Raw genomic sequence first — 23,041 nt, 5'->3', positions numbered from 1 at the left:
GAAGCTTTCAGAGATTTATTTCAATATTCTCTACACCTTGTCTTCCTCTTCTGAGACTCCCACAGTGCACGTGTCTGTTCACGCGGTGGTCTTCCACAAGTCCTTTGTGCTCTGTTCAATTTGAGCAAGTCTAAAGTCTTTTAAAATCTTTGTCTTTTGACCTTCCATTAGCTCTTTTTTTAGGGAGAGTCTGTGTTGCTCTATTTTTTTTTTCCTTTGACTGTACCATACTGTACGGTTTCTTTGTGTACCTTGATTTTTTTTTTAATTGTGTATTTGCATGTAAGACATAACTCTTAAAGCCAGATTCTTTCCTTTCGCCAGGATTTGTAATTTTTCGTTTGTTTGTTTTTCCATTGCTGTAGGCTTTGTGCAGAGGATCAGCTTAAAGTGTAAGCTCCAAACGTTCTTAGGTCTTTGCTAAGCTTGTGTCTTTACCTGAACATACATGCTATATGCGGATGCTTTGGAATGCCTTTAATGCCTGGCTCCCCGAGGGGAAGAGAGAGAAATGGAGGATGGGGAAAAAAGAGGACTAGCCTTTTGAATCCCTTGACAGTCTCTAGGCAGAAGAGAGGGACAGTCTGGGGGAGTGCAGCAACAATGGTGACCCACCTCCTTGTTTGCACCTCTGAAATCAGAAACAGCACTCAGTGACCGGATCACAGGCCCTTGGTATTTGGAGGTCAAGGTCCTTTTCACCCACCTTGACTCCCACATGCTCTGTGCAGGCTGCTGCAAGAACGCTGCACAGCTGCCTGCCGTGGAGTGGGGAACGGAGAGCTGGCACTGTGCTTGGAGCTGAAACTGACCAAAATTAACTTTAATTTACCATCCAGATGTTCCCTGGAAGTTGCAATCCTTCAATAGGCTCCAGACTTTCAAATAATTACATCCAACAGATTCTGCCCGTGCAGTTATTATCTAGTGAAAGTGAAAGTCGCTCAGTCACATCCAACTCTTTGTGACCCCGTGGGCTGTACAGTCCATGGAACTCTCCAGGCCAGAATACTGGAGTGGGTAGCTGTTCCCTTCTCCAGGGGATCTTCTCAACCCAGGGATCGAACCCAGGTTTCCTACATTGTGGGCAGATTCTTTACTAGCTGAGCCACCAGGGAAGCCCAAGAATACTGGAGTGGGTAGCTGTTCCCTTCTCCAGGGGATCTTCTCAACCCAGGGATCGAACCCAGGTTTCCCACATTGTGGGCAGATTCTTTACTAGCTGAGCCACCAGGGAAGCCCAAGAATACTGGAGTGGGTAGCTGTTCCCTTCTCCAGGGGATCTTCTCAACCCAGGGATCGAACCCAGGTTTCCCACATTGTGGGCAGATTCTTTACTAGCTGAGCCACCAGGGAAGCCCAAGAATACTGGAGTGGGTAGCCTTTCCCTTCTCCAGCAGATCTTCCCGACCCTGGAATCGAACTGGGGTCTCCTGCATTGCAGGTGGATTCTTTACCAGCTGAGCCACCAGGAAGCCCTTTCTTATCTAGAGGGGCAACTAATTTTCAGAATTCTCTTTCCCCACTCAGGCAACCTTATAGTGTATGTCCCCCATTACTCTGTATTTCCTTATTTTACAATATATAATTTTTTACTCAGACTATTCATTAAACATCCTTTGGTGTAATAAAGTGAAGTAGCATCAGTTGTATATTCTAAATTTCAAAATTTTATCCATAGTGCTAATTTTTATTGCTTTGAAATGCAACAAAACTAGATCTTTAATATTTTGCTCCCTCCTCTGATTTTATATGTATAAGTAGTGCTTCCTTTCCTTTTAAGTGAGTTTTACCCTCATTTAAAGCGCTGATGGTTTGACCCTTACAGACTGCACCACCACATCCGGAACCTTGTTGAAGTAAATCTGTGAAACATCTTTTAAAAATAATTGTGAAGTGTTTCATACATGTAACTGTAGGCCCATACAAACTGCTTAAATAACTTACTGAACTTGCATGTGATGTGTTGAAAAGTCAAAGTTTTGCCTGACATCCACATGAATGACGAATGTGCAGGAAGGAAGCAGCACTGTGGGGAGTGGCTTATGCTGGCTCAGCCAGGTGATAAATTTTCCAGAATGTTATGATCCACTTGATATCAAAGTTGGTCGCTTGACATCAGCCATGGGTTAAGTATTTACTCCACAGAAACCCGCAAATGCTACAGATCAGAGTTTTACTTATTTTCCTTCAGAGCTGATCAACATTTCCTTACGGAGCACTGAACTCCGTATCAGTCTACCAATGTGAGGTCACCAAGCTTGGAATTAAGAAGAGATAAACAATAGCACACCGTTACATCGTGTTTCTGTCACAGATGCAGTAGGCATGGCCTCAAGGGGGCAGATCATAGTAAAATGTCATGAAATGGTTAGAGAATGGTGCGTTTCCAATATTTATTACCTTTAAAATGTTTGTTTACGTGATTAGGTTTTTAATAATGACTATTTTAACAACCAGCTTGCAAAATTCTAGAAAACTTAATAATTGGTTCTTTCAAGCCTGTACAAGCTGATTTTAGTACATCATAGGAATATTTCTACCACAGAGATTGGAAAATGCTACAAATTAGAGCGTACTTTCCCACAGGAGTCATTTGTTAAACATTCACCGGCTTACCACTGGAGGTAAGCCCTACAGTGATTCCGAGGTCCTCCGAAAATCAATGAAAATTTTAGAGGTTCAGTTATCCTGGGTCCCTGCCTGCAAAGTAATATGAAAATTAGCCTCGTGCCCCTCCCACTATAAAAGAGTTAGCCTACAGCTGGTGGTCTGTTCAGGTCTGGAAGAAGCGTGTTCCACTCCTGAGAATGTTCTTTGTCCTGTGTACTAGACAATGCAAGAGGGTGGGCTTTAGACTTAGAACACGCACGATCTGCCTGTAACAGACCCAGGCCATGAGGCAAGTGACTTTGCTTCTGGTGCCATATGACCTGGCATACCCTGTGATGGAGATGGATCAGTGATGAGAAAGACAGAGTTGCCCGAGGGAGTGGGGAGGACTTGCCTGGACCTGAGGTCACTCATCTGGGTGTCTGCTGGTGACCTTTGCTTTCTGCTGATGTTAAATACACAAGTTTCACGGCAGTGGCCTGCTACATTAAGGACATCCTTAAACTAAAGTGACTTTTTTTTTCTATGAGTCTGTGAGAGCTTTAAAAATGTTATTCAACACTTAGAATATCTCATTCCTATTTGTGCTTGTATATTACACAAAGATATTCATGTGTTTTGCTAGTGTATGGCACACGTGAAAATGACAGTGACTGCTAGTGCAGCTTGGAGTCATTGCTCTGACCTGGGCCAGCCACAAGCAGCTTACGAAACAAGGGTCAATCCAGTCGTTCCCGGACACAGGATGACACTCCGAACTCTTGATTCAGCATCACTCACATTTGTTGTCCCGTATTCAAATGAAAGGTCTTTGATGACTCTTATGTATTGATTTCAGACAAATATCACGAAAATAATGACAGCAGCCACGTCTATAGGTCATTCACTGTAAAGCAGAATCACAGTTTTGACGATGTTTGCGACCGTCTGAGTCCTCGGGCGGACTTCTCACGCAGCAGGCACCCGGCAGCGCCCCCTGAACATTTCGTCACTTTCTCAGCCACTGTGGGTGCTTCTCTAGTCAATCCGGTAACATTAACTTACCCTCAAGTCAGTGGCTGTGACGCTTCTAGTATGAAAAGCTATTACAAGCAATTTGGGGCTTTTAAAGAGGGCATCATGTCTACATTTAAAATTTTCAATTCTTTTCTCTTTATATACTGAATGAAGGTGAAGGTGAAGTCGCTCAGTCGTGTCCGATTCTTTGCGACCCCCGTGGACTGTAGCCTACCAGGCTCCTCCCTCCAGGGGATTCTCCAGGCAAGAATACTGGAGTGGGTTGCCATTTCCTTCTCCAGAGGATATTCCTGACCCAGGGATCGAACCCAGGTCTCCCACATTGCAGGCAGACGCTTTAACCTCTGAGCCACCAGGGAAGCCTATATACTGAATGATTGGTCTCAAAATGACCTTGCAACTTAACTGGAACCACAGTACTGTGGGCAAAAGTTCTGTTGCATAAGGCAGGATAAGGTAAATTATTAAAGCCAAAAGAGTGATCTTTTATCCTATTTTTTTTTCTTATTTACAGTTTCACCCTGTTCCTTTGGAGTAGATTCCTCCCACCCATGAGTCGGAGAATCTTCTCATAAGTCAGTTTCATCTTTTTCAGTGTCTTTAGACATAAACGGTACAGCTGTAGGTTGAGAGAATGAGTCAACTAAGCTCCCCTTTTAAAGGCTAAAGACCTATCCTTAAATATAAGAAAATATACTATGTATGAATTTTGGTTTTAGGATAAAATAATTAAAATATTAAATTCTAAATAATAATAGTTTGGGGTGAAGTGTACATTTTTCTGTGTCTGTGTAGGTGCAAAGAACTTTGGAATCCAAAGTAGCTCTTTATCAGGTGCTGTTGAAGTTGCAGAGGCTGGATCAGGGGTCACCAAGGGCAGCAAACGCAAGTGCTGCACCGCTGAGAACATGAATAGCCTCTGGAGGCTCACACACTGACATCTTAAAGCAGTGACCTTAAAACGTTTTAGAAGATATTCGGATACAATGGATGCACTCCGTGTACTGTAGGAGCATTATGTAGTCTCTGAAAAATACAACATATATTTGTGGAAAAATAAGAAATAGGTGAGTTGGATTTTAGTGTTATTATGAAAATAGTTTACTCATGAGCCCTCTGAATGGTCTCTGGGATGCCAGAGGCCTCTGGACCACATGTTGATAATTGCTGTTACTCAGTGAAAATGATGACCTTGAATGCAAAGCTGGACTTCCACCTACGAGTGAGTGAAGAAGGTAGCAAAGTCTTTCCTCGAGAAGCAGTTATCAGTTGGACAGTAATGGACAAAACCAGCCACTTTAGTCTCGAATGTCAACCAATGGCATACAGCGATTCGAGAGACATTCATAATTTGAAAACTGTGACCTTCAGTTTTTCAGATAAATTCAGGTAAGAGGCATGGCTTTTCATCATGTTATGGTCTGGAGCTTCTTCCGCTGCGCCCTGTCCCCGGTTGGAGCAGAGGTTCTGACAGCTTCTCTACAAGTTGAAAAGGTTCACTCAACTGGGAGGTGCCACCATCTTTGGAGCTTTGGAGGCCAGTGAGTGGGGGAGGGCTGGCAAATCTCGGGCTGTGCCAGCCTGAGATCTCAGTGAGATGGAGGCAGACACGCTCCTGACTGAGGACACGCACATGCTCCTGGAGAAGCTTCTGCTGGTCCCCCTTGGAAAGGGCCCAGACAACATAGAACTCGAGAAGACCTGAAGAAGGTTTGGATTCTGGGCATTGTCGCCTTCTGATGGACAGATCCATCAGCAGTTGATGGAGAATGCAAAACTTCCTGTTAGAAACTAGACATCTTGAATAAAGCAGACTCCTGGAAAGATCAAATCACCAAAACTGACATAACAAGAAATAGAACATCTAAGCAGGTCTTAGTAATTGAACGGATTTCCGCAGCCCAGAGCTTGCCCTCCCGTGGCTGCAATGACGGATCGGATCAGGTGTTGTAAATGGAGTTACTACCAATCCTTCTCCAGCTCTTTTCCGCAAGAGAGGAGGGAGAAAAACTTCCCAGCTCCTTCTCTGAGTCATGTATTAACCTGATAAGAAAACCAGACTAAAACATCACAAGACAAGTCTCCCTTGAACATACATGCAATAACCCCTAAATAAAATCAGGAAACCAAACCTAGTAACATATTAAAAATATGATATGGTATGACCCTGTATGAATACCATTTGTTCAATATCAGTAAATCAATTATTTAAACTTATTAGAGTTAACACAATTATCTTAATACAGAAAAAGGTTTTGACAGAATTCAATATCCATTCATGATGAAAACTGTCAGAGCATTAGGAGAAGTGAACTGTTAACTTGAGCAGTACAAAACAGGACGTATCTAGGTTTAAGTGGAAGAACTAAATCTTTTTTCCACAGATACATGATCCTGGATGTGGAAAAATTTCAAATATTCCACAGAAAACTGCTAAAATTAATGAATGTGTGAGCGAGGTCTCAGGATACAAGGACTAATACAGAAAAAAAGGTCAAGACACAAAAATCAATCCCATTTCTATCTACTAGAAAGGAACAGTCAGAAACTAAGGAAATAGTTTTATTCATAATGGCCTCAAAAAATTAAAAAACTTAGGAATAAATTTAGCAAAGAAACACAAATTTCATACACTGAAATCTATAAATCTTGCTGAGAGGGTGGAAAGAAAAGTCTGAATAAATGGAGACAGATGTCATGTTCATGGGTTGGGAGAATCAGTATTGCCAGGATGACAGTTCTCCCCAAATTAATCTATATATTTTCAATGCATTACCTCTCAAAATCCCGGGGGGATTTTTTATACAAATTGAGAGGTTGATTGTAAAAGGTAAAGGACTTAAAAGAGCCATAATAATTACAAAAGTAAAGTTCAGTTTTGAGGAGTTACATTACTTGATTTCAGAACTTACTGTCCTAATGGTATTTCAGCTCTGTTGTCCTGCCTTACAGATAGGGCAGCGCAGCAGAATTCAGAGTCCAGGCAAAACCCTCATGTGGTCAAATGATTTTCAGCAAAGATGTTGAAACAGTTCCTTAGAAGGAAGCATAGTTGTTATCGAACAATTGGATATCCAGATGCAATATTTAAAAATACCTTTTCCTCACATTATAAACAAAATTAATTTAATATAGATCATATATCTAATTGTAAGAACTAAAATTTTGAAATTCCTAGACAAAATAGGAAAAAAAAAATTTCATGATCTTGGGTGGGCCAAAGAGTTATTTTATATAATACCTAAAGCAGGATCCTTAAAATAAAAAAAATTATTTTGGAAAAACAGACTTCATTAAAAACATATCTAGAATATATAAAGATTTGCTAAACTCAGTAAGAAGATAGAGAACTCAGTGTATAAACAGACAACAGATTTGGATATGCATTATCCCAGAGAAGTATGCAAATGACCGGTAAGTCTTCTCAACATCATTAGCTAGGGGAATGCAGCGAGATGTTGTATACTCACCAAGTATGAAAGAAAAACGACACTGTCCAGTATTGATGACGATGAAGATAAACTGGTGTCTGTGCAATTCACTTTTGGAAAAGTAAAATGGTAATGGTGCTTTGGAAAACAATTGATCAGTTTCTAAGAAGGTTAAACTTACTTTATTAATACTCATCAAATCTACTCCTAAGTGTCTATCCAAGAGAAAGGAAAGTGTGTCCATACGAAAGGTATGTGTCCAGTAGTTCCTAGGGGGCATTGTTCAGAATAGCTCCAAATCAAAAACAATTGAAATGTCTATTAGCTGATAAACGGCTAAAAACATATGTGATATACCCATATAACAGGACTACTATTTGATAATAAGAAAGAATACTGATACATGTTCTAACATGGATGAACCTCAAAATATTATGCTAGTGGAAGAAGCCAGATACAGCGAGTTCTGTATTGTGTGATTCCACTTATTTGAAATGCCCGGGAAAGGTGAGACGTCCCTGATGTGAGAACAGAGAGACGTCCCTGATGTGACTGGCTGCAGTGGGAACAGAGATCGAATGTAATGGGGGATAAGGGGACTTGAGGGAGTGGAGTGTCTAAAGTGGATTGGTGAGAGCCCGTCACACGTCTGTAAATTGACTGGAATCACTGAGTTGTATACCTATTATGGGTTAATTTTATGGCATGTAAATTGGGCTTTAGTAAAGCTGCTAATGAAAAATCAATATCACTGCATGTGTCTTAAAGTAGCTACTTTTAAACACACTGACCATATTTTTACAAACATTTCTTAGAGAAAATGTGAGCTAAATTTTTTCACAGATCTACATTTTAAGATGTAGATTTACAGATGACCACTAGGCCTGTTGAGGGGAAAGGTGAGGTTCTTTTGTTAAAAGCATTGTTTAGTCTACTGACCTATATTTAGTTTCTCCTTATTTGCCTAAGGATTTAATGACAGAAGATGGCTAGAAGATTTAGAGAAATGATTGTCCTGCTAGCCATTCATTCACTCATGGGGGATAACAATGGAATAAAAAAGAATAGTAATCTAACAGGAAATAAAATTTTTCATTTCCTCTTAAAATACTGGGGAGATGTTGTGTTTTATATATTTAACGCACTTGTCTACAAATATCAAGATTTAGTATTTTATTTCACAGTATTAAAATAAAACCACCTATCAAAATCTTTTGTCATTTTTTCTTCTTCCTGTAACATTAGTGAACACCACATTTTCCTTCTAAGTTGATGATAAGAAAATTATCATGATATTAGTTGCCATTTTGGCTTCAAACCTCCAGGTTATTTTTATATTAATATCTGTGTTTCCATTTCTACAGCCTTGAAGGTATGGTTGTGAGGGTTTATATTTTGAAATGTTCATTTGATTTGTTTACTCACTTTTAACTCCTATCAACATTTTATGAAAATATTTTCTGATAAATAGAAGAGCTCATGATGTCACATATGGATGGATTCTTTGACCTATCCTAGACAGTTGCTTAAATTTTGTATCCAGTGTAACTGTGGCTTCAGTCTGTTATACGAGATACTGATTTCATTTTTTCTGTACTTTTGATGCTATTGTTGCTCAGTTGCTAAGTCACATCCGACTCTGCGACCCCGTGGACTGCAGCACGCCAGGCTTCCCTGTTCTCCTCTCTCTCCCATGTTTACTCAGACTCATGTGCATCGACTCGGTGGTGCCATCCAAGCACCTCATCCTCTGTTGTCCCGTTCTCCTCCTGTCCTCAATCAGCATGAGGGTCTTTTCCAATGAGTACTGAACTCAAAAATAAGTACTTGCTGGAAGGTGTACTTACTGGGATATTCTCCAGGAAATTTTTTGCTGCATGGGCTATTTTTTCTAAGGCTTTAAAAAATCATTAAAATGATTGAAGATGGTTTCTTCTTGTCTTAAAAAAAAAAATTCTCTTTAACAAGCATCAATGTTCCTTTTCTGAAATTGCTTAAATTTTTTTCTTGTTTGTTCATCCCATTAGAAATTAAGTCTTTAAGAACAAGGAGAAATGCCCGGCACATAATGGATCCGTAGTGCCCATTTGTTGAGTGAACAAATGTTTGCAGAAACCCAGTGCCACATAAAAATTCAGTGTCTGCTGTTGTGAACGTTTTGGTTGCTCACTTGATGGTCACGAAGCACTCAAAATCTGGCCTCCATGTCCATTTCCTTCCTTGCCGTGGCTCCTTATCCTTTCACGTGTAAGTGAGCGCCCTGGCCGCTCGGTCAGGAGTGTGCACCGGGGGTGCAGCGTCGTCCCGGAGTGGCGGGTTCGTGGGACGGTCTAGGTCGGGCCCGGGCCCTCCCCTGGCCGGCGGCGGCCTGTTCGCGACTTGGTCGCCAAGCGGGAGGCCGGCCATGGGCCGAGAGAAGCTTGGCCTGGCGTCTGCCACGGCTCGCATCGTCGCCTGGCCCGCCGTCACGCCCTCCCCGTCCAGGGAAGGACAGCGCCCTTGGGGGCCACCGCTCTTCGGTTCCCGTTTTATTCCTTCGGCGTCATTGGGCCTTCGCTGTGGGGCTCGTTCCCCTACCAGGGGCCACGGAGTCAGCCTCCAGGGGCCACCGGGGAAGTCCCCAAGTCAGGGGCTTTGTTACTTTGCAATTGTTCTTGTGGAAAGAAAATTATTTCTCAGTGTCAAATTATGTGGATAGGATGTTGCTTCACTTCAGACTTAGAGGCCGTCAAAGGCAGTCAGACGTCTTGCCCAGGGTTGCAACAGCACGTGAGCGGCCGCCGGCTCCCGGGCCCCGAGCGCGCTGAGCCTCCAGCCGAGCTGCCTCTGGGGCGCCCCCCTCCGGCCGCCCCACCGCGCAGCACTCACCCAGGCAGGCAGTGTCTTCAGGGTGCTGGCCCTTTCCTTGGGCAAGAGAGCTCGATGGAACTTCCAAATACAGGAAGCCAGTTTCCCTTATCCTAACCAGTTCACTGCGCTCATTAATCCCTCAGCTGAATTGCTGAATTCCCTAAATATAATGGACTTGACATTCACTTAGCAGAAACTGTTTGGCTTCCTAGTCAGAAGAAGAGGTAGAAGAGACAGTCTTAAATCTGTACACAAGGTAAAAAAGCCAGATGTTAAGATATAGATAGCATTTTTCTTTCAAATACTTTAGACTGTCCATCAAACCAAAAGAGGAGTTGGTTTGTATAAATACTTATCAGCAGAGTATCCTTTGCATGCTCGAGTTGGAGAAGCACTCGGCAAAACTGAAGGAGAAAGCAAAGGGGACGTTTATATGCAGACGTCTGGACATTCGAGCTCTTCCTCCCTTGAACTGACTTCCGAGTCGTGAGGATTGGACAGTGGACAGCCCCACTGCGTCGCAGCCTGGACGCTCCACTTAGTGCCTCAATCAGCTTGTGCGCATGACCTCTACCTGCCATCGCCCATGCGTTAATCACCCTTCACTTTTCACCCCCCCCCGCCCCCCCCCCCCCGTTTACTGAACTTCTTCGATAAAAATCTAACAGAGTTAGAAACGTATTGGTTTCTGCAACTTTATAATCTTAGTTTGTTGTGATGATGAAATCAAATAGTTCCATCTCCAGAGAGCTTTAGAAAAGAATAAGAGGTTAGGAGTTAAGGAATAAGTGAATTTTTTTAATTAAGTGACTTCAGTATATAAGATAAACTCCATGTTTTCCCTATAACATGGTTACATTTTACGGAAATCAGATGCAATATTCAAATCATTATGGAACAAATATAACAAAAATATATAAGAAATATGTTAACATAGTAATACAAGAATAGCTACTGTTAACTGAACATCTATTATCTGCTAGTTCCAAGCTTGCTAATTTTGAAAAAGTCCCCAGGTAAAGGCAATATGCATGCATGCTAAGTCGCTTCAGTTGTGTCTGACTCTTTGCGACCCTATGGACTGCAGCCTGCCAGGCTCTTCTGTTCGTGGGATTCTTCAAGCAAGAATACTAGAATGGGTTGCTATGCTCTCCTCCAGGGAATCTTCCCAACCTAGGGATCTAACCTGACAGTCTTGTATCTCTTGCATTAGCAGGTGGGTTCTTTACCACTAGCACCACCTGGGAAGCCCTTTGATGTCTAATTTACTATAAATTCTGAAGCATCCAAAGGGCATGATCAGTTCACTTCAGTTCAGTTCAGTTGCTCAGTCATATCTGACTCATTGTGACCCCATGGACTGCAGCATGCCAGGCTTCCCTGTCCATCACCAACTCCCGGAGCATGCTCAAACTCATGTCCATTGAATCGGTGATGCCATCCAACCATCTCATCCTCTGTTGTCCCCTTTTCCTCCCACCTTCAATCTTTTCCAGCATCAGGGTCTTTTCCAATGAGTCAGTTCTTTGCATCAAGTGGTCCAAAGTATTGGAGCTTCAGCTTCAACCTCAGTCCTTCCAATGAATATTCAGGACTGATTTCCTTTAGGATGGACTGGTTGGATCTCCTTGCAGTCCAAGGGACTCTCAAGAGTCTTCTCCAACACCACAGTTCAAAAGCATCAATTCTTCGGCATTCAGCTTTCTTTATAGTTCCACTCTCACATCCATAACTGACTACTGGAATGATAGATAGCGATAGAGGGAATATTTTTGAAAGATAAACTGGGTGGGTGAATGTGTGTGTGTGTGTGTGTGTGTGTGTGTGTTTGTGTGTGTATACATGATTTCCAGGGCAGATACTGAATTCAGGGATCAGCTTCAAGGCGACTGGTTGATATGTGCTTTGGGACTATACTTAATATTATTTTTGGAAATGGGTGGTAAGCTGTAAATCTGAAAAAGATTAGAAACGAGGAAATGCCAGGACTCAGTGGTTTAGTTAATAAGGATGTTGAAGGAGAAAGAAGAATCGGTGCCCTGTCTGGACCTGTGCGACACGCCTTTGTCAGTGTTCAGGGAGATGAGGCTGTGCTTTGGTGTAACATAGAACACGTTAGAAACGTGGTGTGCCAAGTGTGTGCTGATGGTGGTAGTAAGACAGGGTTTCCTTGCTAAACAAGGCACAAGAAGCCAGCAGCGCTAAATTAAAGGCTGCCTCCCAGTGAGGGGTCTGGAGAGGGGTCTCCAGCCCCCAGCCCCATCCTCTGGAAGGGCCACATCAGCACATTTCCTCTGGGTCAGAACTAGTTCCCGGGCACGGGGTGCTCACAGCCAGTGGACCTAAAGTGGTGTCTTGGCCAGTTCGTTTCTCATACCCTGTTGGTTACACAGGCATAGTCTGGCCATGTAGCCAGCCTCGCAGGGAGAGCCCGTCAGAGGGCCCCACCTAGACCAGGACAACCTGTCAGCCTTAATTTACCAGCAAGCAGTGCTGCCCTGCTGGTAGAGACAAGCCCGCTGCCTCCCGGGCCTGTGGTGCAGAGCAGCCTGTTGGTGGGGGTGGTCTGTGCCTTCACCAGGCCGTGCAGACACAGGTCTCATTTCAGCAAACTCGAGATGCTGGCGTCAGCCCTGACAGCATGAGTGCTAATGGCCTTTTGAGACATCCGTGTGGATTGTGTCATTCAGAATATTGCAAATACTACAATCCCATTTTTAGGTATATGTATTGGATAAAATACAGTGTAGCCATATTTTCAGGCAATACTATCTGAGAATCTCTAAAAAGGTAATCATGAAAATGATTAACAAGCTGTTGTGTTATTTCATTTCCCTCCAAAATTGCTACATACATACATCCAACTCTAAATATACTATGTTTTTTTACCTTACAGAGTTTTAAAACCAAATTTTTAGATATCACAAGAGGAAGGATTGCAAATAGCCTTCTGGTTTATAGAGAGTGAATGACATGTTCTATGTTTTTCAGAAACTACCCAGAGCTTCTAACGTTGTGTTTTTTTTTCCCTCCCTCCCTTCTTCATCCCCCAGATGAATCAGCTCCTAAGGAAGTCAGCAGGGTAAGTAATGTGAATATAATTTTTTTTTACTACAATGTAGAAAGTATGTTCTTTTGCATATTTTTTCAGTGCTCTTAACATGCTAAAGTGTTAGAAAAATAATTACAAAAACTGAGTGCCCTCTCCGAAGTGTCACTCCTGAGCGTGGAGTGAAGCCAGTGGGGGGAGAGGTGTAAAAGCAGAGGGCTCAAACTGATTACAACGAGCAGATGCGCCCCGCGTGGCCTGCACGTGCTCAAGGAGTTTTCTGCTGCCAACAGTCAGAGATTGAGAGAGTGCTTGTTAAGATGGGATTTCTGGCTTCTCTTGAAACACCATAAGATGAGGCAGCGCCTCCGTGGAGTTCGCAGGTTGTGACAGTTGCTCCGGCCGCCCCCTCGTGGTCCCCTGCTAAGTGGCTTCGTGCTGCCTGGCTGACCCTGCCTGGGAGTTCATGCACCTACATTCTGGGAGAGCAAAAGGTGACTCCGCCTGGATCAAGGACGTGACATCTTCAGTACTTTCACAAATGTTAAATACACTGTTTTCACACCCAAGAGAAATGCTTTAAGAGAGTTAGCAAATTTAAGAGCTGTTACAAAATGATAATTCTGTGATTACACATAAAGTGGACCTTAATTCTGTATCCTGTTGACAGATAAAGATCTTAACAGGTGGAGTCAGTGTGGAAAATAATTGGTCAGAATTATACCTGATACAGCTTTGTGTAAGCGATCACTCTATCATACGATAGAAACTGAAGTGCTGTTCATCAGAGTCATGTATTCAGATACATTCCTTTATTCTGTATTATCTGAAGAAATGAATCTTTAAAATGACCAGGGCTATTGCTGGAGACCGGGCAGGGTTCCCCCGCCCATAGCAACCTAACAGACTTAAGATTCTGGAAGTCTCAGGTTTTCCTGGATATGGCACTATTAGCTTCGCGTCTTCTGGGCTCACAGTTGGAACGTTCCCAAGTCTGAGTGTTTCAGCGTATATCAGGGGCAGAGAGATCAGACTGGAATTTTTACAGCTACGGAGAGCAGCAGAAATGGCTGAAAGCAATGTGTGAGGGTGACAGAGGATCCTCACAAGGGGACCTGGACTGTCATGAGATACTGAGGTGTGGATATTGGCAAAGCCACTATCTCAGAGCTCCAAGGTGCTTCCACCTGTTTGTACATCAAGGACAGTAGGGAAAAAGCTGCAATACAACTTACCCATCACATTCTTGCTTTAGAATAGCTTTCATTCATAGTGAATCCCTAACCTCAGTTTAGCCTTTAGAGGCCTGGAAAGATTTTAAATATTGTTGTTCTGAAGGGAAGTGGGAAAGAGATGCCCCAGGAGGTGATTCCAGCCCGCCCGTACCTCTTGCTTCCGTCCTGTTCTGTTGGCAGCAGAGTGGACGGCGGTCCTCCTGCTGCCCCGCTGACGTCACTGCACTAACTCCGCTCACCCGTTTAGTGGGCTACCTTGCATCGCTTCCAGTGTCCCCCAGTTTAAAGCTTTTGTACCAGTGTCTGTCGTCAGTGAATTTGGTGCTGCAGTCCATGCTTTCAGCTATTCTTGCCAGGCTCTATTTGGGGAAAATAGCTGTGTGAACAAAGAAGAGTCCTTTTGATTGAATGCATCTTTGCATAGTTTAATTTTGCAAAATATCGCCACCAGGCATTGTGGGTGCAGATGGCAGCGTATGTCTTATAACAGTGCCTCCTGTCTGGTGAGCAGAGAGGAGACGCAGACGACATCGCGTGCTGTCTTTAAGGCCATGAGAAGTGATGAGCGGCTATACATAGTGCTTTTCTTCTTTGCTATTATTTTATAAGATTCTCCTATTTTATGCCAGATTTAGAGGCATGCATCTCCAGCTGAGAAGTGCTAAATACATGAGCTGTTGATCTAAACCAGCATCGGTTGCCAGGATCTTTACGTTGTTTTTTTTGTTTTTGTTTTTGTTTTTTTTTTCCTGAATGTACTCCAGATCTCGGTCAGTTCTGATATTCAGAATTTGCTTTATAAAATGGCATACCAATGTTTTATGTTAAAGTGAGACTTAGAAATAGCTTGTGCAACCTTGGAGATCAAACTAGTCAGTCCATCCTAAAGGAAATCAGTCCTGAATATTCATCGGAAGGACTGATGCTAAAGCTGAAACTCCAAAGCTTTAGCTACCTGATATGAAGAACTGACTCATTGGAAAAGACGCTGATGGTGGGAAAGACTGAGGGCAAGAGGAGAAGGGGACGACAGAGGATGAGATGGTTGGATGGCGTCACCGACTCGATGGACATGAGTTTGAGCAGGCTCTGGGAGATGGTGAATTACAGGGAAGCCTGGCGTGCTGCAGTCCGTGGAGTTGCAAGGAGCTGGACACATCTTAGTGCCTGAACAATGAATGACAAAATGTTTGGTTGAATTTACTAGTAAAGCCGCCAGGTCCAGGGCTTTTCGTGGTCAGGTTATTTTTCTTTTGATTCAATCTCCTACTAGTTATGAGTCTCTTCAGATTTTCTTTTTCTTCCCTGTTTAATCTTGATGTGCTTTATATATCTCAGTTCAGTTCAGTCGCTCAGTCGTGTCTGACTCTTTGTGACCCCATGGACTGCAGCACGCCAGGCCTCCCTGTCCATCACCAACTCCCAGAGCTTACTCAAACTCATGTCCATCAAATCCATGATGCCATCCAACCAATATCAAAACTACCCAAGTTCTGGAGTTTATTTAGAACAACAACAAGAAAAAACTTCCAGATTCTGGCAACTGACACTCATCTAGGTCATCAGCTCATGTATTTAGCACTTCTCAAGTTACATTTCTAGGGGATAGTGAAGGACAGGAAAGGCTGGAGTGCTGCAGTCCGTGGGGTTGCAAAGAGTCAGACACGACTTAGCGACTGAACAACAACAAGCGCAACCTTTAGGTAGGTGGTGACTGGTCACAGGGCACATCCATTGTTGAGAGCTTGCTCTCCAGGGAGGCAGATTCTTACCCTCCAGGCAGTTCTGATTGTTGTGAGATACTTTGCACTGGGAGCCAAACAGCCTCTCCTGAACTGCTGTCTGCTAGCATTGTTTTGACTTTTGTAGCAACTCAAAAAATGCTGGCGTGTCCAGGCTGCTCCACATGCTGCTGCTGCTGCTGCTGCTAAGTCGCTTCAGTCGTGTCCGACTCTGTGCGACCCCATGGATGGTGGCCCACCAGGCTCCTCCGTCCCTGGAATTCTCCAGGCAAGAACACTGGAGTGGGTTGCCATTGCCTTCTCCAGTGCATGAAAGTGAAAAGTGAAAGTGAAGTCGCTCAGTTGTGTCTGACTCTTCGAGACCCCATGGACTGCAGCCTACCAGGCTCCTCCGTCCATGGCATTTCCCAGGCGAGAGGAGGGAGTGGGTCACCATTGCCTTCTCCGCTCCACATGAGAACTCTTCAAATAGAGGGACTGTGTTCTGTCTTCCCAAGGGAAACACACTCACTCAGGTTTTTCCCACACGTCTCCTTAAGGTTGGGTGGACATCTGACGAAGCCTACCGTATTGTCAGTATATTTGCAGAAGCTGGCAGCTCTGGCGCGACATTGTGGACCAACTGTGGCTTGACTCCGATAAGACAGGGTAGGCCAGGTAGTTCTTGTCAGCTCCGTGTCTGTAATAGGATTTAGGGAGAATCAGCTTTTCACTGAAACTGCAGGACATTTATGGTTATTGATCTTTTGGTACACTAAGATGTTTTTGACATGCAGTGACACTTCGGTCCTTTCTCCTCCTCTTTCTTCCTCTCTTGCGCCTTCCCTCCCTGCCTCCATCCTCCTCCCTACTTCTGTTCCATCGACAGATACTTAGTGAGCATCTACATGCCAGGCATTGCTCTAGGTTCTAGGAATATAGTGAAAAATGGCATCCCGGTTCTCATAGTATGGGAGGCAGTGGTGGAGACAGGTGAAAAAATTTTTAAATGATAAATACATAGAATAAATAAATACATAGGAAGCAGAATGATCCAATAGAGAGTGATGGTGGGCTAGGAGTGGCCGTACTATAGAGACAAGGCCAGGGGAGAAGACGTGGGCTGGGGGTTTGAGTGTGTCGCCAGCGATGCCTTCCAGGTAACTGGGAAGACATTACAGGGGGTGCAGGAAGGAGGCATGCTGGGAGCGGGGGGAAGGGCACTGTGGCAGAAGGTGCGGCAAGTGCAAAGGCCCTGGGGCAGGGAGGTCCACGTCGCAGAATGCAGTCACGCGGGCCAAAACTGAGAGAGGAGGGGAAGAGCCCTCATCACAGCCGTCGGGACGGGGGCCTCCAGGGGCGTGTGTCAGTCAGAGCTTCTAGTCAGTACAATTGGTCCTTTCTTTTCCTATTGTCGTTTTTGATGTAAGTGGCTCCAGCTTATAAATCAGAACGATTTCTGACAAGAAAAGGGAGAGAAAACATCAAGAGAAAAAGAGTATTTGGATGCTGAGTACTAGAGTATGACAAATTTAACCAGCTCTAGAATTCTTTGGGGCTTCCCAGGTGGCTCAATGGTAAAGATTCTGCCTGCAGTGTAGGAGATGCAGGCTCGATCCCAGGTCAGCAAGATCCCCTGGAGAAGGAAATGGCAACCCACTCCAGTGTTCTTGCCTGGAAAATTCCATGGAGGAAGGAGAATCCTTGGGTACTGTCTTTACCCCTCAGAATGTTGTCAATGTATTTCAGTATAGTCTAATTTTCATTTAGCAGTCTTAGTCTTATGAAATATGTCCTGAAGAAGAATGCTAAGATCTGAAATTACTTGGTGAAAAGACATAAGTATTTTATTATACATACTACAGGTAGATTTAAGGGCCTAGATCTGATAGAGTGCCTGATGAACTATGGACTGAGGTTTGTGACATTGTGCAGGAGACAGGTATCAAGACCATGCCATGAAAAAGAAATGCAAAAAAGCAAAATGGCTGTCTGGGGAGGCCTTACAAATAGCTGTGAAAAGAAGAGAAGCGAAAAGCAAAGGAGAAAAGGAAAGATATAAGCATCTGATTGTGGAGTTCCAAAGAATAGCAAGAAGAGATAAGAAAGCCTTCTTCAGCGATCAATGCAAAGAAATAGAGGAAAACAACAAAATGGGAAAGACTAGAGATCTCTTCAAGAAAATTAGAGATACCAAGGGAACATTTCATGCAAAGATGGGCTCGATAAGGGACAGAAATGGCATGGACCTAACAGAAGCAGAAGATATTAAGAAGAGGTGGCAAGAATACACGGAAGAACTGTACAAAAAAGATCTTCATGACCCAGATAATCTTGATGATGTGATCACTAATCTAGAGCCAGACATCTTAGAAAGTGAAGTCAAGTGGGCCTTAGAAAGCATCACTACAAACAAAGCTAGTGGAGGTGATAGAATTCCAGTTGAGCTGTTTCAAATCCTGAAAGATGACGCTGTGAAAGTGCTGCACTCAGTATGCCAGCAAATTTGGAAAACTCAGCAGTGGCCAGAGGACTGGAAAAGGTCAGTTTTCATTCCAATTCCAAAGAAAGGAAATGCAAAAGAATGCTCAAACTGCCGCACAATTACACTCATCTCACACACTAGTAAAGTAATGCTCAAAATTCTCCAAGCCAGACTTACAGCTATACGTGAACCGTGAACTCCCTGATATTCAAGCTGGTTTTAGAAAAGGCAGAGGAACCAGAGATCAAATTGCCAACATCCACTGGATCCTGGAAAAAGCAAGAGAGTTCCAGAAAAACATCTATTTCTGCTTTATTGACTATGCCAAAGCCTTTGACTGTGTGGATCACAATAAACTGTGGAAAGTTCTTCAAGAGATGGGAATACTAGACCACCTAACCTGCCTCTTGAGAAATCTGTATGCAGGTCAGAAAGCAACAGTTAGAACTGGACATGGAACAACAGACTGGTTCCAAATAGGAAAAGGAGTACATCAAGGCTGTATATTGTCACCCTGCTTATTTAACTTCTATGCAGAGTACATCATGAGAAACGCTGGACTGGAAGAAACACAAGCTGGAATCAAGATTGCTGGGAGAAATATCAATAACCTCAGATATGCAGATGATACCACCCTTATGGCAGAAAGTGAAGAGGAACTAAAAAGCCTCTTGATGAAAATGAAAGAGGAGAGTGAAAAAATTGGCTGTATGCTCAACATTCAGAAAACGAAGATCGTGGCATCCTGTCCCATCACTTCATGGGAAATAGATGGGGAAACAGTGGAAACAGTGGCAGACTTTATTTTGGGGGGCTCCAAAATCACTGCAGATGGTGATTGCAGCCATGAAATTAAAAGACGCTTACTCCTTGGAAGAAAAGTTATGATCAACCTAGATAGTATATTCAAAAGCAGAGACATTACTTTGCCGACTAAGGTCCATCTAGTCAAGGCTATGGTTTTTCCTGTGGTCATGTATGGATGTAAGAGTTGGACTGTGAAGAAAGCTGAGCGCCGAAGAATTGATGCTTTTGAACTGTGGTGTTGGAGAAGACTCTTGAGGGTCCCTTGGACTGCAAGGAGATCCAACCAGTCCATTCTGAAGGAGATCAGCCCTGGGATTTCTTTGGAAGGAATGATGCTAAAGCTGAAACTGCAGTACTTTGGCCACCTCATGCAAAGAGTTGACTCATTGGAAAAGCTTCTGATGCTGGGAGGGATTGGGGGCAGGAGGAGAAGGGGATGACAGAGGATGAGATGGCTGGATGGCACCACTGACTTGATGGATGTGAGTTTGAGTGAACTCCGGGAGATGGTGATGGACAGGGAGGCCTGGTGTCCTGCAGTTCATAGGGTCACAAAGAGTCGGACACGACTGAGCGACTGAACTGGACTGAACAGGTTGATAAGTTGGTTTATCAAATTATTGTCCCAGTTAAGATTTCATTCTAACCCAATTTAATTAGCAGTCATATCTCGTCTCGTGTGTCAATGGCATGACATTGTTTTACTGTTTTTATTTAAAGGAAATAAACACATTGCCACTTGTTAACTTTGTTTCCTTTCATGTGAACTGCATCTATGTTTCATGCGTGATATATTCAAAAGAACTTCTCTGGAACAGTGTAAATCACACAGATTTGAATTTGTTCTTTGCCAGTCTTTATCTGGGTGATCTTTTAAAATAACCTTTAAAAACCTGAAATGTAAAATGGGAATAAAATCTACCAAACCTAAGGTATGCAGTCAGAAGAGGATGAAAATGCATAGTCTTTTATTCAGTTTTGGGATACCAAAAATAAAATTTTTAAAAGCAGAGGGAATTAATGAGAAGAAATTAATGGCCCACAATTTAACATATAGGCTTAATTAATAATGCAAAAGATATTTTCTTAAACAGATCAATAAAGTAGACGGTTTTGGCAATCTATTCAAGAAATAAGAAAATAGCAAACATTAAGGGATAAAAAGGGAAGATAACTATAGGCAAAAAGGAGATTATTAATAATTTAATAAGGAATGATATTAATATATACTAATGCATTTGAAAATTTAGACATAATGGCCAATATTAAGGAAATTATAAATTATTAAAGTTTATTGAAGGAAAGTTAAGAAAACTAAATGTCTTGTTAAGCAGTGAAAAAAACTAAAAGTTGGTAAAGTCCCCTTATAATGCATGATGCCTAAAAGTTTTTACTGGATGATTCCTCCAAACATGAAAAAGGAGAAAATTTCTACATAATATAAAGTATGTATTTCAAAAGCTAAGAGGATAATTTATCTCAAGAGGGAAGTTTATTCCTAAAACAAAAATTAAAACATTATACAAGATAGAACACATATTGACCAGTGTTACTGGTGCAGACATAAGTGCGGGAATCTTAAGTAAATAAATATAGCAGCACTCCCAGTGCCAAGGGTGGTGACAAGTGGGAGGACAGTGCGGTGATCCTGGGAGAGATGAAGGTGGTGATGATGGAGGTGTGGAGATTTGGTAGACTGAATTCTATACATATTTGGAAAGCAGAGTGAACAAGAACTGCTGATTAATTGAATGCTTGGTACAGAAAAAAAGACAAAAAAGAGAAATGATAGCATTGGGTCTTTGCCTGAGCAGATGGAACGTCAAGGTTGCCAGCACTGAGATGGGAGTGTTTGCCAGAGCAGGGAGCAGGGGTCACCACTGGGGGCTGAGTCTGAGACCTTGAGTAGATTTCTAAGCTGAGATGTTAAGCAGTTAGTTGACTATTTGAGTCTGGAGTTCAGGGGGATGCTCTGAGCTAGAGATACAAATTTGAGAAGCCTTAGTCATAATATGGATGATTAAGAACCCCAGCATATAGGATGGTAGTGAAGTGCTGAGACTGCGTGAGCTCACCTACAAAGTGAGTGTGGTTTGAGAAGAGAGGACCGAAGCCGCAGCCCTGGCGCAGGGCGTTTGCAAGTCTTCCGCGGGAGAAAGGCCTGTGCAGACTCGACGGAGGAGTCCGTGGGCAGGAGGCGAGCCCGGGGCCTGTGCCTCTTGGAGTGGAGGAGAAGCTGGGTCCAGACGAAGAGAGCAGTCACTGGTGTGTTCAATGCTGCCAACATTTCAGGGAAATGAAGCCTGAGAGCTGGCATTTGGATCTGACTTCGTGGAGGCCATGGGCGACTTCAATTAGAGCTGTTCCACTGAGCGATTAGAGTTGGGTGGTGGGGAGGAGAAATTGCAGGGGGCAAATACATACAATTGTTTTTTGGAGTTTTGCCTCAAAAGAGAGACGAGAAAGTGTGTGGTAGCTAGACAGGGAGTCAGGTGTACTTGACGTGTGACCTTGATTAGTTTCAGGTGCACAGCAGAATGATTCACACACATGTGCACTGTGAAGTGATCGTCGCAATAGGCCTAGTTACCACCCGTCACTGCGTGGTTATGAGCTGCCTCTTCCTGGTGATGAGAACTTGAAGGTCTACCCCCTCAGCAACTTTCGAATATCCGATACAGTCTTGTTAATTACAGTCACCCTGCTGTACATCAGAGCCCCGAGACTTGCTTATTTTGTGCCTGAAAGTTTGTATCTTTTGACCACTTTTACCCATTTTCCTCACTCCCCACCCCTGAGATATTATTTTGTTTTTAAAATGTTTCATTTTTCTTTTTTAAAAAATGGAATAAACAGCAACAAATGCATACCAGTGGAAATAATCCAGTGGAGAGAAGATGTGATGATTTGGGTCAGAGGGGCCACGTGGCTGCGGCCACAGTTCTCGAGTCTCAGAGGCCTCCCCCACCGGCTGCAGCCTCCCCAGCAAACTCCAGTCTTTTCCTTCACAAAAGACTCACATTTATTCACTTCCCGTTTCCTTTCACAGCGTATCATTTTTTAAAAATAATTTTTAATTGGTTATAAGAAAAATATAACCAAAGAAACAAATAGAGGAAGAAACAGAGGAGGAGAAATAAAACTTGGGATCATCAGTACTTTTCTATGAATAAGCAGACTAGCTGGCTGTTAAGCTTCCAGTTATGTGAACTTGAACCTAAGTCGGTCTTCATTTATGTAAAGCTTACCTTAGAAATAAAATAGTTGTTTTACCAGCAAAATCCTTTGTGGGTTTTTTGTTTTGTTTTGTTTTGTTTTGTTTTTTTTCAGGAATAACAGAGATTTGCAGTTTGGGTTAAGCATGCTATAGCAGAAGCTATACGCAAACCTAGACAGAGAAGAGGAATGCTGTCTTATAAAGGAACAAGGGGAAGCTTGGAAGAGCTGTTGACAAGCACGGAGTCCATTGGAGGAAACCGGGAGTGGGGAGTGTAGTGGCTTTCCATTGGCTGAGCTGTTGCTGGGTGGGGAGAAGACCTTCCGTCCTTTCCCGGGTAGTTAGGTGGTAAGGCACCTGCTCCCAGTTGGAGATGCGGGGTAGTCTCTTCCTGTTTGGGGTCTGCATGAGCGCTCCCTCTTCTGGTCTTGCCCATTCATTTAATAAGGTATCCTAAAAATAAATAAATACGGTATCTTTTCTTCATTTCTACATCTCTTAGGGAAGGATACCTGCCAGTTTTTATTATTAAATTTCATGATAATACAAACCTATTTATCTGATTTTACGTCAATCTCTAGGAAGTTTCAGAGCCATACTTACTAAAATGTGGTTC

The 23,041-nt window shown here is 43.1% G+C and overlaps 1 protein-coding gene across 3 annotated transcripts in view; it reads left to right on the top strand.

The window, feature by feature from the left end:
- The window catches only part of PDE10A (phosphodiesterase 10A), a 777,492-nt gene that overhangs the window by 653,455 nt on the left and 100,996 nt on the right, over positions 1 to 23,041 (top strand). For all 3 annotated transcript variants that reach the window (XM_013966645.2, XM_018053454.1, XM_018053453.1), the window contains one exon: positions 12,965 to 12,993. In XM_013966645.2, the coding sequence (XP_013822099.1) occupies positions 12,965 to 12,993 (29 nt within the window). The remainder of the gene's footprint in view (positions 1 to 12,964; positions 12,994 to 23,041) is intronic.

The sequence above is a fragment of the Capra hircus genome, chromosome 9 (genome assembly GCF_001704415.2).
Source record: "Capra hircus breed San Clemente chromosome 9, ASM170441v1, whole genome shotgun sequence".
NCBI classification, from domain to species: Eukaryota; Metazoa; Chordata; class Mammalia; order Artiodactyla; family Bovidae; genus Capra; species Capra hircus.
This window is presented reverse-complemented; position numbering and strand designations above follow the sequence as displayed.